Below are 18,098 nucleotides of genomic sequence, written 5' to 3'. Positions count from 1 at the left end.
AAAATAATAACAAACTATTCTGAAGAAATTTAAAATATATTAAAGATACAGGGCTTTGCTATAAAATGAATTAAAATTCAGAACTGATGTAAGATATAGGAATGCAGAGACCATCAAACATAATCCATTGAGTAAAGTCAACAGCACAATTAAAGGTTTCTCAAAATACAATGCAGTATGACCAATTTGTGAAAATGTAAAAAAAAAAAAAAAAAAAAAAAACCAAAAGATGATTTAAGGAATTTACTATTAAAGCTCTTATTCATATCATAGTATGACTCTATTCATATTTAGATTGCATAATCCAATCTGAGATTCTACCGATTTGTAGTTTTATATGACATTCTGATTGAAAAGCTGCTACGATCAAGCTACAATACACAATAGTACAATCACTTATTTAACTTTCAGTTTTTTTTAGGAAAAGGAAATGTTCTATAATTTACTTTTTGACAATGAATTGATATTGAAGGTTCTTGTTTGACCAGTTGACCTCCAACAATTTAAAAAAAAAAAAATATTTCCAAATTCTAGTGCATCTTGGTCACAGAATACGAAATTTCATATATTAGGATTATTCAAAAACCTGTAGAATAAAATTATGAGAATAAATACCCGAATTGTTTACACCCTTTCTTATAATGAAACATACAGACATTATTAATAAAATAAACAGATACAAAAATGTATGGATGTGATGAACACACAGCATCCTAATCATACTACAATCAGATCACATAAACTACAGACTAATATGAAATCACTACTCTAATACTGACCAATGAACTACACATAGTACAGAAATGACACGGACTGTCCTGGGTTACATTAAAAACAATGAACATTTTTACTACCTTCTAGGAGTAAGTGGTACATTGTTACTGTAATTAAGTACATCTTTCACTTGAGGTAAAATAAACAACCTCTTCAAAAATACATGATCATAGTTAAGTGTTACAAGTAAAAAGAGATGAGAACATTTCAAGTCTTTTCTTGATGTTCACAAAAATATCACAATATTTGGACTATCTTTAATTGCCAACACGGTGAATGATTCACAGTATAATGGGTGATAGTAAAAAGTTATGAATGAACACAGTCTGCCCTGGTTTTCCCTAGCCCTGCTAGGCTGCGACTCTCTAAGGGTAGTCCAGTACCCCTGCCATGTTAAATGTTCTGTCATAGACTTGGCACAGCTTCCTCGGTGACAGCATTATTTGATTTGATGTCATCTCTGTACCCTGTATTAAACAATAGTAAAATATTATCATGACAAAGACATGAATTTAAATCCTCCTTTTTTAAATTTCAAAATGTTAAAATGTTTTATATCCTATATTTCAGAGGTATATATATATACATGTATAAAAGATAAAGGTAGGAAAGGGTATATAGATTTCTGACTTTATGTGACATGCCAAGGACATGGAAGGATTTAACACAAAATTCACAAGCATTTAGGGAAGTGATATAATGAAAGGAAGAAAAATGGTTGTATGTTGACAACAAGGTTGCACAGGCAAGATCAAAATCAAAATAAACCATCAATAAGTTGCAGCTTGGAAAGTACCGAGTACTCACTTTCGTGAATGTTTACAAATACAGTTATGATAGAAAAGCAGAACATACTACATACTTTCCTTTATATAGTATCTTGCAAAAGTCCTTTAGATATATATTACAGGAATTAATGAGAATTATTCCATCATGGAATGCAACAATTTGCAGAAAAAAATATTTCAATGCTTTTGTCACAGTGACATAAAAGGCAGAACAATGGAGAACACCAGGAAACATTTTGCTTTATGTATCCCAGTTTCATTTTCAGCCAGCATTCAGAGAGGTTGAAATGTAAACATTTTCTTGAGACTTACTAGTTTTACAGACTAGCTAGGTGCTCTTTAGATACTGTGATGTTGTGAAAATCTGTTTATCAAATACAACTCAAAACAAATTAACAAACAGTACCATCTTCTGTGTACAGACGGGTACAAATTGGACCTCACGGCAGTGTTTGTGAGTAAACTGTCAAACCTAGGCCTGTTATGTCTGCCAGACATTCTAATCGAAACTTTTTCAAAAAACATCACTATTATAAGTTTTCTAACACAAAAGTAAAATTTGTAACTATTTTCAGGTTAAAATGAAAGAAAAAGTGAGCAATCTCACATACCCCACGCTCCCCCAAAACTCGAAGTGCTGAAAATCCCAGAAAAAATAAAGGAATCGAAATTTCCCCTTATATGCACATCTACACATTCAACAAGAGGCCCACGGGCCTTATAGGTCACCTGAGCATTATGCAACAACATTCCAGTTACAGTGTATTGAATTTGATTCAATAACATGTTTTAAGCCAGATGCTATATGGCATTCACAATTTTGAAAGAGCACCATTGATCATCATAACAATAAACTTAGCAGTCACTTAGCTTGGTTACTGAATACCCATATGCAGGGTAGGGGAACAAAAATGCACTCCAACTAATCAGTAATATTCATCAATAATCAGTATTGCCCTTAACACTCTGACATAAACCCATGAACCTAGGTTGCACAAATTTAAAAGGCACCCTTAAAATTGCCTATCAAAAAGTAAATAAATGTTTTATAAATTCAAAAGACCAGATTTCAAACAGTTAATTCATTTCCAATATATATTAAGTAGAGCCCCCCACCCCTGACCCTGGGGCCTTGAAATTCACAATTCTGCAAGATTAGGGCCCTTGCTCATCATAACTATATAGGTAGTTCATCTACTTCATACCCAGAGACAGAGAAGAAAATTTTCAAAGATTTAATGTATTTTCACTATATAATCAATAGAGCCCCACCCTAACACCAGAACCCCTGACCCTGGGGTCATAAAATTCACAATTTTTGTAGAGGCACTCTTGCTCATCATAACTTTGCATTTAGTTGGTTTATTTAATACCTAGGAGCAGAGAAGATTTTCAAAGAATTCATGTAATTTCACTATATAATCAATAGAGCCCCCCTCCCCCAACACCAGAACCCTTGATGATAGGGCCATTAAATTCACAATTTTGGTTGAGGCACACTTGCTCATCATAACTATGCACTTAGTTAGTTTATATAATACCTAGGAGCAGAGAAGAAGATTTTCAAGGAATTCACATATTTTTACTATATAATCAATAGAGCCCCCCCCCCCCCCCCCCAACCAGAACCCTTGACCCTGGGGCCATAAAATTCACAATCTTAGTTGAGGAACACTTGCTTATCATCATTATGTACTTAGTTAGTTTATTTGATACCTAGGAGTTGAGAAGAAGATTTTCAAAGAATTCATGTAATTTCACTATATAATCAATAGAGCCCCCCCCCCCCCCAACACCAGAACCCTTGACCCTGGGGCCATAAAATTCACAATTTTTGTAGAGGCACTCTTGCTCATCATAACTATGCACTTAGTTAGTTTATTTAATACCTAGGAGCAGCGAAAAAGATTTTCAAAGAATTCATGTTATTTCACAATATAATCAATAGAGCCCCCCCCCCAACACCAGAACCCTTGACCCTGGGGCCATAAAATTCACAATTTTGGTAGAGGCACTCATTCTCATCATAACTTTGCACTTAGTTAGTTTGTTTAATACCTAGAAGCAGAGAAGAAGATTTTCAAAGAATTCATGTAATTCCACTATATAATCTATAGACCCCCCCCAACACCAGAACCCTTGACCCTGGGGCCATAAAATTCACAATTTTGGTAGAGGCACTCTTGCTCATCATAACTTTTTACTTACTTGGTTTATTTGATACCCAGGGGCAGAGAAGAAGATTTTCAAAGAAATCATGTATTTTTACTATATAATCAATAGAGCCCCACCCTAACACCAGAACCCCTGACCCTGGGGCCATAAAATTCACAAATTTGGTAGAGGCACTCTTACTCATCATAACTATGTACTTAGTTTGTTTATTTAATACTCAGGAGCAGAGAAGAAGATTTTCAAAGAAATAATGCATTTTCACTACATACTTATTTAGCCCCGCCCTAGCACAAGAACCCCTGACTCCAGGGCCATGAATTTCACAATTTTGGTAACGACTCAATTGTGATTACAATCACGCAAACAGTTTGACTGCTTGATGTCCAGGAGTAAAGAAGAAGATTTTTAAAGATTGCATTAATTTTAGTGGTTTTGGCCCCACCCCTCAGGCCCCAGGGGGGCAGGGACCATGAAATTCACAATTTTTGTTCCCCTTCACCCATAGATGCTTTGTGCCAAATTTGGTTGAAATTGGTGCAGTGGTTGCAGAGAAGAAGCTGAAAATGTTCAAATGTTAACGCACGACACACGACACACGCCACACGACACACGACGACGGACGAAAACGGATAGCAATAGGTCACCTGAGTTTACTCAGGTGACCTAAAAATCTAAGTTGAAAAGTGTGGAAATTCCCAGAAAAAATAAAGGAATCGGAATTTCCTGGTAATATGCACATCTACATATTGTGTCCTAAATATCTGCAAAGTTTGACAAAATTCTGTGCAGCGGTTTAACCCCCTTCCCCGCAGTAACGCATTTTAACGCATATACCGTTTCCTATTTCTAACGCAAAATCACGCATTTACCGTTTCCCCGCAATCACGCATTTTCACGCACTATAAAAAGTTCATTTAATCTTCAATTTATTGCCAAATTCCAACTATTTTATACTTGCTTAAATCTCATAAAATAAGAAAAGTTATTTTCTAATTAAAATATTACGTCATAATATTATTTACGCTAAACTTTAGAGAAACTTGTACCCCGCTGTAAAGTGCTTGCGGGGAAATGGTAACGTAATATATCTATGACGCGAGGATTCGGTGTATGTTGCTAAACAATTCAATAAGTTGTAAAGAGTTAAGAGGAGTTGCGCTGACAAACTGTTCATCTCTATATTCAAGGTATGGCCAAAAATCTAAGTTTTTAGTGTGGAAATTCCCAGAAAAAATAAAGGAATCGGAATTTCCTGGTAATATGCACATCTACACATTGTGTGCTAAATATCTGCAAAGTTTGACGAAATTCTGTGCAGAGGTTTAAGAGGATTTGTGCTGACAAAAAGATCATCTCTATATTCAAGGTATGGCCAAAAATCTAAGTTGAAAAGTGCAGAAATTTCCGGAAAAATAAAGGAATCAGAATTTCCTGGTAATATGCACATCTAAACATTGTGTCCTAAATATATGCAAAATTTGACAAAATTCTGTGTAGCGGTGTAAGAGGAGTTGCGCTGACAAAAAACAGGACTGACGGACTGACACTCTAACTGACTGACTGATGGACGGGTCAAAAACATTATACCTCACGGAACTTGTTGCGTGGGGTATAATTAAAACAATGAAGACACATAACCCTAAAAATATGCAAGAGGAATATAACACTTAAAGAAACATGAATTACTCTCTACATTTCAGCAGACAGGGTAATGTTTTTGCTGGAATTTTTTGTGATACAGAGATAAGAGTACTTACAGAGACCTGCCTTGTTGCACTCCTTTGATCCTTCACAAGCTCGCATTGCATTGAGCTGCTCGTGCAACTGTTGTAGAATGCCATAGTTAACATCATGTATAGCATTCCTTGTCTGCAATAATAAAATCTATATTTGTCAATAACTGCACTGACAATGCACATGAATGTACAACATGTAACATAAATAATTTCAATTCTTGTTCCTTCTATGTTAAAATAACCATACAATTAGGTCATTAATAGAGAGACAACCCCCTCCCACCCACCCATATTTTATGAGATTTTCACTGCATTCATTTGATGCTAGCTGTTTTCTTACCTGAAATGGGTCTTTTTTGAGATCATAGTAACTGATAAAGTTGTTGATGAATTCACAGTACAATAGATCATGTGTGGTGTTGAGTGTTCGGATACACCAGTACTTATTGTTTTGCGAGTTTGTACAGAAACAAAAGGGACCATCTGAAACAGAATAATCAAAGGTAATAAAATATCCCATAAATCTAAAATATCAAAACAAATATAATGTTTATGAATTCAAATTTAGAAAGGCGTCAAGCAATATCTACATGGAATTGGTAAAATACAACTACCAGGTATACTGTATGACAAAATATTCTTGAAAAAAAAAAAATCATCACACAGACTTTGATGTCATAATGTATTTAGTACTTACTGAACCAGTATAGAGTGTTTGTCAGATGTATGAGCATCTTTGCTGGCCAAGGGTTTCCCATATGGAGAGCGGAGTGGAGTGAAAACCCACGGCTAGGGAAGATGATGTATGTAGTACTTACTTGACCAATAAGGGGGTGTTTTCCAGTGACTGTTGTCCATTAGTGAGCAGTCCATGGCGGCCCTCCTACAGGCTGGATGATCTCGACGCGTTACTTTCTCATTGGGCGGCAAGTTCCAGTACGTAGCTGTGTAATGGGAAAAAAAAAAACATTATGATGACAAGATGCTTTCCCCTAAGTCACTATATTCTATGATAGCTGATATTGTTGAAACACAGCTTTAGACATGATGACTTGTCGTCAAAGAAAACTAGAACTGTCCAAACGGGACAAAATACCCCCGCTGGGTTTTTCAGAAGTAAGTTTTTCCACAATAAAGATATGTATCAAACACGAATTATAAAATTTTTATTCCAGTGACCTTGAACTTCCCCAAATAACCTTGGGTCAAGGTCATGACACACCCTTGGGTCATGGGCAATCTTTCAGTGAAATGAGAACCTACCAAGTTTATCCATAAGAAAGATATGGACCTGACTTGAATTATGAAATTTTTCTTCCAGTGACCTTGAACTTCCCCAAATGACCTTGGGTCAAGGTCATGACACACCCTTGGGTCATGGGCAATCTTTGTGTGAAATGAGAATCTACCAAGTTTATCCATAAGAAAGATATGGACAACACGAATTATGATATTTTTCTTCCAGTGACCTTGAACTTCCCCAAATGACTTGGGTCAAGGTCACACACACCCTTGGGTCATGGGCAATCTTTGTGTGAAATAAAAATCTACCAAGTTTATCCATAAGAAGGATATGGACCAAAAAGGAATTATGAAAATTTTCTTCCAATTACCAAAATGACCTTGGGTCAAGGTCATGACACATCCTTGGGTCATGGGCAATCTTTGTGTGAAATGAGAACCTACCAAGTTTATCCATAAAAGATATGTATCAAACATGATTTTTGAAAGTTTTCTTCCAGTGACCTTGAACTTTCCCAAATCACCTTGGTTCAAGGTCATGACACACCCTTGGGTCATGGGCAATCTTTGTGTGAAATGAGAACCTACCGAGTTTATCAATAAGAAAGATATGGACTGGACACGAATTATGAAATTTTTTTCCAGTGACCTTGAACTTCCCCAAATGACCTTGGGTCAAGGTCATGACACACCCTTAGGTCATGAGCAGTAGTAGATTCTAATGTCCCTCTGTAAGAAAGATATGGACCGGACACGATTGCACAGACAGACGGACGGACAGACAGACAGCTAGACAGACGGACAAGGTGATTCCTATATACCCCCCCAAACTTCGTTTGCGGGGGGTATAAAAAACCTAACATTATTTGACATAAGGGTTGACTTTAGCAATGTTAGAAAAAGAATTGAATTCATTGTGTGAGTAAAACAAAGTTTTATTCAGTAGCTTATTTTGAGGTCTGTACCATCAGTTTATTTTCCTGAGGGATGACAGTCACTTACAATTCCACAGGGGTGAATCCACAGTTTGCTGCTGCTTTCTCCTCCTCTTCTTGTTTCTTCTACGACGTCTTCTTTGTTCTATTTCCTTTTTCCTAGCAAAACAATTTGGGTAAATTCAATAACAAAGCAGAATGTTTGTGGGTTCCAATCAAGGGAGCTGTATTCATCCCTCCAAAATTTCAACGTTTAATTTTTTTTCTCAATAAGAATGTGGAAATTGATAAACAAAATCTGCCTTTCATTTTAAACAAAAATGTGCCTACACTTTAATCTGTGGCTTATTCACAGACAAGTACCTTTCATATTGTCTGCTGTTACTCTGGGTGCAGGGCTCACACTCAAAATCTAAGTAACCCCGGCCATTCATCTCAATACCAAATTCATTCAGGAACGACTCCTTGGGTTTGGAGGACTTCAGATGCTTTCTATAAATCTGCAACAGGAAGTTTACATGAGTATATGTTGAGAATTGGGGAAGCTTCATATCAAATAGTTGTTCAATCAAAATTCATCAGTAACACAATATTTATTCTTTACACTGTCTTAGCTTCAAATCTTGAAAGTCTATTTCAGGTAATGCATACCCTTGAACCTGCTCTTCAAACTACAGGGTGTCATTTTACACTGAATACAGCACATCAATCCTAAGGGCAAAGCATAACCATGTCTCATCATGAGGTGAGCTAAAGTGCAGGTGATTGTTACATACCCTTAGATCTTCAAGCATTTTCCTGTACTCTTCAATCATTTCATCGAGTTTCTCTTTATGATTTTTCCACTCTACAGGGTCCTGGTACAGAATATTATCACAGGTGACCGTGTCATTGGGTAAAACTCGACAACGTCGATCAAATGGCTGAACTGAAGAAGTCAAAGAGTCATTTTTATAGAGTAATTAAGATCTTTTTTAAAAATGGTTTCAAATAATTCCACTCAAATACATGTACAGGTAACTCTCGATACCTCGAAGTCCGCGGGACTGAGGAAAAACTTCAAGAGATCAAGAGTTCGAGTTTTCTAGAGTCCGGAATTTTCCGGGTTTGTTTGACAGGTTTTAAAATTAGTCTTACCGGATGTAATGTTTTTTATGCAGTGCTAACCTTGTTCATGTGGTTTTTATAGAACAACGACATGTTTTCGTATTTTAGATGAATATTTAATAAACTGAGTAAAGCCAAAAATGTACATAGTCATTTCATGTTTATTTATTTATTCTTTATAATGCGGATATCATACTACGCATTCGTTATATGAAATGACATTTTACAGCGTCGCGTGGTAAACATAGCATCGTGACTATTCCAAACATGTGCAATAAAAGAAGTTCTGTAAGTATTGTCCAACAACAGTCGTCATATTGACATCGAGGCTGTTTCTGAATTTTCATATTTCGTTAAACTTGGACACAGATTCGAAAAATTAAATTTATAATATGTTTCGTCTTGTAACCTACAATTACAATTTTTTCAGTGACACTGCGTTACTAAATTATCGTAATGAAGTCAATGATAATTATTTTAATAGCATATAAGCAACATAAGATAATTATAATTCAATTATCACCTTGCAGTATAGGTGTCACCTGAATAAACATCCCGTTTCACGAGACCCGCGTCCTCTGCCTGGGGCCATTAAATGTCCAGGTAAAGTTGCTGATTATGTAACTTTGTTTACACATAGCCACTTCGAGGTATCGAGGGTAAATTTCAATAGAATATACATAGCGGGACTGCATTTTGACTTCGAGAGATCAAGGGTTTCGAGAGATCAAGAGTTCGAGAAATCAAGAGTAAATTTGCTTAGTTAGATAGGGGAAAAATTTGGGACCGGAGACTCACTTCGAGCGATCAAGAACTTCAAGAGATCGAAGTTCGAGCCATCAAGAGTTACCTGTACATAAAAATGATTTTTATCTCCTTTTTCATTGATAAATTTTCAATTACCTGGTATGGAATTTTGTAGTGAGTTGCTTGCGTTACCAATCATTTGTAGGTAAGATCTCTTGGTTCTAATAAACCTGGGAGTAAAATCTTAAAAATAGAAATAAATAGCTGCTAAATTGTTTACTGTAGATGTACCAAAGATTTTTAATATTTAGTACTATTTCTAATATTTACAGCTCCTACATGTAACTATATAAACTGATGTCTGAGCAGACTCAGACAAGCTTCTGGTTTAATATGTCTACAAACTGTTCTTTTTTCAGATAAATTCAGACAACCCAATAACTTTTCTATATCAATCAAACCTCCTCATCTTGAACTCCATGGGACAAAAAAATATTGAGATATCAAAAATTTTGGACTTTTCGATGGTAAAAAAGTAAAAAACAAGAGGCCCAGGGGCCACAGCGCTCACCTGGGCACATTGGCTAGGAAAAAGCACATATCAGATCAGAACTGAAAGTTTATTTGGGGGGGGGGGGGGGGGGGGGGGGGGGGGGGGGCTTAAATTCTAACCCCCCTAGGGGTTCATGATTTGAACAAACTAGAAGAACAAACTACCTGAAGCTGATTCCATATTAATATCACTAATCATACCTTTGAAGTACTTGAAAAGATAATTTTAAAAGGTTTTCCTATAAATCCCTAATATGTAAAACTTGGGTCAGCTATTTTGGCCCCACCCTAGCCCCAGGGGCCATGATTTGAACAAACTTGAATCTACACTACCTGAGGATGATTTCACATGAGTTTCATCTTTCCTGGCCCAGTGGTTCTTGAGAAGAAGATTTTTAAAGATTTTTTCCTATATATATTCCTATGTAAAACTTGGGTCGGCCATTTTGGCCCCAACCTAGGCCCGGGGATCATGATTTGAACAAACTTGAATCTACACTACCTGAGGATGATTCCACATGAGTTTCAAGTGGTTCTTGAGAAGAAGATTTTTAAAGATTTTTCCTATATATTCCTATGTAAAACTTGGGTCATTTTGGCCCCACCCTAGGCCCGGGGGTCATGAAACAAACTTGAATCTACACTACCTGAGGATGATTCCACATGAGTTTCATCTTTCCTGGCCCAGTGGTTCTTGAGAAGAAGATTTTTAAAGATTTTTCCTATATATTCCTATGTAAAACTGGCCCGGGGGTCATGATTTGAACAAACTTGAATCTACACTACCTGAGGATGATTCCACATGAGTTTCATCTTTCCTGGCCCAGTGGTTCTTGAGAAGAAGATTTTTAAAGATTTTTCCTATATATTCCTATGTAAAACTTGGGTCGGCCATTTTGGCCCCACCCTAGGCCCGGGGGTCATGATTTAAACAAACTTGAATCTACACTACCTGAGGATGATTCCACATGAGTTTCATCTTTCCTGGCCCAGTGGTTCTTGAGAAGAAGATTTTTAAAGATTTTTCCTATATATTCCTATGTAAAACTTGGGTCGGCCATTTTGGCCCCACCCTAGGCCCGGGGGTCATGATTTGAACAAACTTGAATCTACACTACCTGAGGATGATTCCACATGAGTTTCATCTTTCCTGGCCCAGTGGTTCTTGAGAAGAAGATTTTTAAAGATTTTTCCTTCGGCTCAGGTGAGCTAATAAGTGGTTGGGACTTCCAAAACACTTCCACATATCCATGGTATTGAGTTATCAGTGTTTGAGATACTGAATCTCAACTGTTTATAAATATTTACCTTTGCTTGCATGTTTCATTAAGAACTCGGTCTGACTCTGTTTTTCCCTTCTATTCATCCTTTTCTTCTTACGACCACAGGGACAGTGCTTCTTTGACCTCAGATATCCATCCCTCTGCATCTTTCTCCTTCCCCTCTCCTTCCATCGACACTTCATCAGCCTCGGCAAATCCCGACCAAACTCCTGGACGCATTGGTATTTCTGTAACCAATCAAAGCTTTATGTAATATTCTCTTGTGCCTTTATTAAGTAGTTCTGGAATTTAAACTTGAAATCTGTTCATAGAAAATGAATGCCCCCACCCAAGGTATATTTGTATACTTCAAACTGAGGCACAGGAGCATCTTCTCTGCTCTGTTCTCAAATACACATAAAAAAACAAAACAAAAATCTGTACTGTTATTACTGAAGTTCAAGGACATGTGGGAAGGAAGGTCAAGATCAGAAAATTAGTCCACATTTGAAAAGCTGTTTACAGTGGAAATATCTGACCTGTCCCTTTTTACAAGGTGGTTGGTTTTCAGGTTTGGAGCACTCCTTGAAGATTCGCTTTTGTTTTGGAGTGGCATACTTCAGGTACGACTCACTAATGGTAGGTAAACTGTTCACAGTATCCAGAAAATTCTTCTTCTGTTGCCTCATCATTTCTTTCCTGATCTTTTTGGTTACTTTCCTTAATAATAAAATAATCACAGTCAAATCATCCGATTTCAATGTTTTCATGGTATGAGGAGACCCATGAACTTTTTTTAATTTTCATACTAAAGTACAGGTGTACATGCATCACAATTCTCATTTAACAACAAAACTCAAATCCCTAACACCAATATCCCCCTCCCAATCTTAGAAACATTTGGCTCCACGAAAATATTTTACAATAGACAGCAAAGCTGCAAGTTTCTGTACAAAAATGTTTTTTTTTGTCAGTATCTTTATGACTGAGTTTTAAGAAAGAAGTGTAGAACCACAAATTAAAAATCTTGGAACAGAATATGTTCTTTCTTATAAAATCCAGAGTTACAAATGTGTAATGTTACCCCCTCTCCAATAGGATTGTGTCCCTCCAAGGTCTCCTTGTTGTCACAAAGGTATCAGAATCAACACTAAAACAAAGTACAGTAAAACTCAGTTATAACGAAGTCACTGGGACCTGTGAAATTTTTTCGCTATATCCGTAATTCGTTATAACCGTATAATAAAGACATTAAATTTTTGTTAGCTGGGGATCCAAGATGACTTCGCTATAACAGTAAATTCGCAATATCCATGTCCATACTAAACGAGTTTTGCTGAAACACACAATTATTTCTAATTTTTCAAGAAATCTTCATTAAATTGATTATGTTATGCATTTCAAATACATATAGGTATGTAATTAATGCAGAATATAACTAAAGATTATTTATCTGTTGAACCAGAATGACATACAATGTGTGTGTTATACCCGTGAGCTTGCTCTCGGTAGTCCTTGGCTCTGATCAGTTTCATCATGGAGCGCCCATCCATGTGACCGGGAATATCTACACCAGCCATATCCAGAATAGTAGGGGCCAAATCAATGTTCACCACAATGTTAGAAATCCTACAACGGAAGGTCAAAGGTTAGCACAATGTTAGAAATCCTACAACAGAAGGTCAAAGGTCAACACAATGTTAGAGATCCTACAACAGAAGGTCAAAGGTAAACACAATGTTAGAGATCCTACAACAGAAGGTCAAAGATCAACACAATGTTAGAAATCCTACAACACAAGGTCAAAGGTTACCACAATGTTAGAAATCCTACAACAAAAGGTCAGCACAATGTTAGAAATCCTACAACAAAAGGTCAAAGGTCAACACAATGTTAGAAATCCTACAATAGGTCAAAGTTCAACACAATGTTAGAAATCCTATGACAAAAGGTCCAAGGTCACCATAACATTTGAAATGCTACAATAGGTCAAAGATTACCTCAATTTTAGAAATCATACAATATGAAAACAAACATCACATTATATGTTAAAAATTCAATAATTTTAGATTTAAATTCCCAGCAATGTTAGAAGTCCTACTTAATGAATTTAAAATTTATCACAGTGTCAGAAATTTTAAGAATTTGATAGCACATTGTCATATACATGTAACAGCTGAATAATTGAAATATTCAAAAATTTTTTTTTTACTTGGATCTTGGTTTGATTCCAGGACCTCGGATATACAGAGGGACTCGTACATCAAAGTCATACGGCAAAGACTTGCCCTTGACAACTCCAAACTGTCCTAAGTGGTAGCCGTGGTCCGAGGTGTAAATAATGTAGGTATTCTCCAGCTCATCCAAATACCACAACTCATTATACACCTACAAATAAGTCTAATATATCTGAGTAATATGACGAAAATAAAATATGCTTCATTTAAGGGTACTTACCACAAACAAAAAATGGATGCGCAGGTTGATATATATTTTTTGACTGATTTTGATTTGAAATGACATAAATAATAAATCCCTGAAATATAAAGAAATCATAGGTTTTCCTTGGTGCTTAGATTTGAGATTTTGTTTTGCCTTCTATATAATTCCATACAAAATTTTGCACAATTTTTTAACTTTATGACAAAATCTTATGTAATTCTCCCACTCTACTTGGTAAACATTATTCAGGTTGTCAATTTAAATGTAAATCTCTGAGAAATAATGCTGATTTCTGAAAAAAAGTTTGTTTGTGTTATTTATCCTTAAGTAAAGTGGTCAATTAAAAAAAATGACCTGTATTGACTTTTTTAAAAAGTTTCTTGCAACGTTATTTGATTTTTTTTCCATTTTAGAATTTCAAAAAAATTAGGGCAGGCCTTTTTGAATTCTTACAAAATATAATGAAATACAGCAACTTTACAGTATTCAGTTGCCTACCACATTATCAGAGAAAGCTGAAACTCTTCTCTTTTTTTCTGTGACCAGTTCATGTTTTCTATGCAATATTTTACCTTTTCTACCAGTTCGTCCACTGACTGCAGTGTTTGCAGTCTCTTCTGTTGAAGAATGTCGGTGAATCTCTGCTCAATTGGCTCCATCTTTCCAGTCATTTTCAACAAATGCTGTTTGTCTGGATTAGGGGCCTTGTTCCAGGTGGGAGTTCTGTGTGTATACATGTATACAAAACATTAACAACAAATTACGAAAAAAGGTTTGAAAGAGAATCCTGTGATTTTTTTTTAATCAATGATGAAATCCTGTATTTTTTTAAAAAAAATATAATTATGAAATAACTGTAATTTTTAATGAATGATGAAATACCTTGGAATTTTATTCATTTATAAGACAACTGTGATTTTTAATTAACGAAGAAATACCTTGATTTTATTTACTAACGAGATACCATGATTTTATTTACTGATGAGATACCTGTGTAGGGTGTTATTGAAGAAGAGATGCTGGTACTGCGGGGCTGCATCCTCAGGTCCATGAGGGGCGGGGACACTCAACACCATTAATACTGGCCTGTGTAAGATATTTATAGAAATCACCATTTACAAAAACAGGATAAAAAAAAAAAATATTTTTAAAAATGTAGTTTTCAAGTACATGTATAGCTTACATGTGCCAGAAAAAACTATGCCAGAATTACCTTTTAGGAAAATACTGTTTACTGTTCTTAAGAAAAGTAACGCTATCATTGGCTATTAGGTCTGTAAAGTAGTCATGGTAATAATTATCCTCGTGCTTCATCTTATTTCCATTGAAATTCACTGTGTAGTTGTAGAATCTGGCATTTTTGATGAGCCCCACCCATTCCCTCCACCCCGGGGGAATATACGTCCCATTATACTCGTTAAGGTACTTCCCAAAGTACCCCGTTCTGTAGCCAGCGTTATTGAGGTAGGTAGCAAAAGTTCGAGTTTCGTGAGTCCTCTGCCAGAACGGAGAGGAGCAATTGTCATTATTTGTGTGTACGTCGTGATTGTGTGTGTAGAGTCCGGTCAGGATTGAACTGCGGGAGGGACAACACATGGGCGTGGACACAAACGAGTTGTTGAAGTGAACACCTTGGTCTCTCATAATGCGTAGAGTTTTTGGCATCACCTCCATTGAACCTACAATACAACACAAGTTTTACACTTTTCGTGACTTTCTCAGTTAAATAAGTGAAGTTATTGTTGATAATGATTTTATAAATTGATTTACAACCTTTTCAAAAGTGCTTGGTTATTCATAAACAGCAAAAAATGTGGGTGGTTTTAAATTTCATGCCTATAGTTTGAATGATTCAAGGCTTTAGAATTGGACCATAGATTCCATTCAAAAACTACTTCAATGATCTTAACAATGATCAGATTAATTATTATCTATACTAGTATAATTAAACTTTAGAACATCTTAAACAAATCAAATAGTTTGGTGTCAGAAAGAGTTCCCCATCTTAAATAATTTACAGTGATTTTCTTTTATTGAGCAATATTATCTAAATCTTTTATCATGACATTAGGTCAAAATGCACCTCCTTCATTTAGAACTCCCACCTTGCAATTTTAATAAGGGACAGGTGTACAAATACAAGGTTACAGTTATTAGATCAATTTCATCCATGTATTTTCATTATGTTTAACAATGAAAAGCACTTTAGTAGAACTTTCCCTGCAACTAACATGATTATAAGCCACTTTGTAATAAAACCAAATTTTGACAGATTATAGAAGATGTCTCTGATAAACACATCAGAATATATCAAAGTTACCTAGCAACTCATCCTGGTCGTCTGTCAAGATCAGCACAATGTTTGGTTTCTGACTTTTGGCCCGACGGCTGCCATAACGTGGGTTGGTTCCCTGTCCATGGGTATGAGAACCAGACCAAGATGCAAAGGTCCATCCTACAACCAGCCACGTCGTGTAAATAAGAAGAGTCCTCATTTTGTTTGAGGGGTATCCAGTTTATAAGATGCCGTGTCCTGTATAACTTTCATATGAATATTTGTGGGTGGCTGGTTCAATTCATCACATATAAGGAACCCTGTTGAACAAAGATCAGGATATACATGTATTAGTCACATGTCTGCATGTCCAATGCACAAATAACAAAATCAATTTTGAAATGATTGTCATACCAGAGGTGCAACAAAACCACAAATGGTATAATTCAAAAGGATGATAATCAATCAAAGAGTATGCATCTTTAAATATGTGAGAAAAATATTTGGAAAGCATAAATATTTTTCTGATCAAAATATAAAATATGTAGTAAATCCTTTAAATGCTCTTTATGTACACTGAAAATTATGAAGACATTTTAAATGAATTGCTTTTAACATGTTTAAAAGTCACAAACAAAAAATATGTACATGTAATAATTTGCAATAAAAATATAATTATGATAGCAATACATGTGTTTTTTGCACTATGAATGATTAGTCTGATTGAGTATCACATTGAATGAAAACTACCAATCTCCATAAGTTTTAAAAAGAAAATATTCTACGATGATAAGCAAAACAAAACACACACTTGTTTTGGGGGATGGCGAGAGCACCAGAGTTCTCCCTTCATCCATGTCTTACAGGCAGAGAGATTACCTCTTACATAACAAACCTTTTACCCACTGACAAAAATCTCATGAATGACATTGTCAGACATTAATATCTGTCTAGTTTACAAACATAGGGACACTCAACAGAGCTCTGTCTTCATTATCTGGCACTCATTCAGATATAGCTTTTTTTCTCGTACTGGAATATTCATAAGACCAGATTATCATACAATTGTCATTTTCATCAAATACCACAACTAATTTAGCATTTGTCAGTATTGACAGAAACCTATTAAAGTCATTGGGAAATTATTCATTGATAGCATATCAAGTCCTAGCTAGGAGCTAATATTTAATTTGGAAACGAAGGTGTATATTAATGTAATCTTTGCATGTATGTATTTCCTCGTCTATCAAATTCAGATCATCAAAAGAAGAACTGGACATATCCACATAATAATTAATACTAAATCAATATTAAATGTACAAAATTGTATTTCTCTCTCCCCTTCTGTTAATTAAATCTCAAAATTTATTTCACATTTTAATACCAGAGCAGAAGAAAATGTTTTGTTAGATCTACATCATTAAACCAAACATTCTATCCTAATTGTTTCGATCTCTCTAGTCTCTATCAAGAATTGAAATATGTACACTGTTTTACAATTGACAAAATCTAATCAAAAATGTATATAAAGCTGTAATTTTTAAATACAAATCTCCATTCACATATTTATAAAATAAAAAATTCCACTTTTAAATAATTCAGAAGCCACTTCACTAACCTTACCTTGTAGATGAAATGATAATTAAACAAGAAAACTTCATTATGCAATTCCTGGTAATTAATTTTAAAATGTCATCCAACACAATGGGAAGCACAGGTATAGAAGATGTTACATCACTAATTAGTCCAAGGTAAAGCCACACAGGATGGTAATCAACTCCACATCATAACCATAACCACATTACATATATCTAATGACCTCATCTGACCCCTGACCTCAAATAAACCCTGGCACTTACTAGCAGAGGCCTCCAATTGTTATTTTTGGCCTAGGTTAGGAGATGACTGAACTCCACTGATAATTGAAGGAAAAGAGGCCTTCATTATGTGAATTATAATCAAATATTTGAAGTTTTCCCCCCACTCAGGTTTTATTTCATTTTCTTTTGACAAGAGTAAACATGGTAAACCTTCCCATTTTCCCTTTTTAATGAAGTGATGAA

General features: G+C 35.5%; 1 protein-coding gene across 2 annotated transcripts in view; it reads right to left on the bottom strand.

Moving 5' to 3' along the window:
• Positions 1-651: 651 nt before the first annotated feature.
• The window catches only part of LOC134242198 (putative extracellular sulfatase Sulf-1 homolog), a 29,841-nt gene continuing 12,394 nt past the window's right edge, over positions 652-18,098 (bottom strand). Inside the window, exons 3-20 of one of the 2 annotated variants that reach the window (XM_062724272.1) lie at positions 16,081-16,355; positions 14,974-15,439; positions 14,751-14,846; positions 14,333-14,483; positions 13,531-13,706; positions 12,810-12,947; positions 12,403-12,468; positions 11,858-12,038; positions 11,365-11,566; positions 9,661-9,747; positions 8,427-8,578; positions 8,014-8,150; positions 7,718-7,809; positions 6,292-6,417; positions 5,814-5,956; positions 5,495-5,606; positions 1,875-2,071; positions 652-1,241 (exon numbers count right to left, since the gene is read on the bottom strand). In XM_062724272.1, coding sequence (XP_062580256.1) covers positions 1,902-2,071; positions 5,495-5,606; positions 5,814-5,956; positions 6,292-6,417; positions 7,718-7,809; positions 8,014-8,150; positions 8,427-8,578; positions 9,661-9,747; positions 11,365-11,566; positions 11,858-12,038; positions 12,403-12,468; positions 12,810-12,947; positions 13,531-13,706; positions 14,333-14,483; positions 14,751-14,846; positions 14,974-15,439; positions 16,081-16,255 — 2,670 coding nt within the window. In that variant the 5' untranslated portion in view covers positions 16,256-16,355 and the 3' untranslated portion in view covers positions 652-1,241; positions 1,875-1,901. The remainder of the gene's footprint in view (positions 1,242-1,874; positions 2,072-5,494; positions 5,607-5,813; positions 5,957-6,291; positions 6,418-7,717; positions 7,810-8,013; positions 8,151-8,426; positions 8,579-9,660; positions 9,748-11,364; positions 11,567-11,857; positions 12,039-12,402; positions 12,469-12,809; positions 12,948-13,530; positions 13,707-14,332; positions 14,484-14,750; positions 14,847-14,973; positions 15,440-16,080; positions 16,356-18,098) is intronic. The other variant, XM_062724273.1, reaches the window with a different exon arrangement.

This window comes from Saccostrea cucullata, unplaced genomic scaffold (genome assembly GCF_032062105.1).
Source record: "Saccostrea cucullata isolate Sc308-1 unplaced genomic scaffold, CSIRO_AGI_Scuc_v1 ctg489, whole genome shotgun sequence".
Lineage (NCBI taxonomy): Eukaryota > Metazoa > Mollusca > Bivalvia > Ostreida > Ostreidae > Saccostrea > Saccostrea cuccullata.
This window is presented reverse-complemented; position numbering and strand designations above follow the sequence as displayed.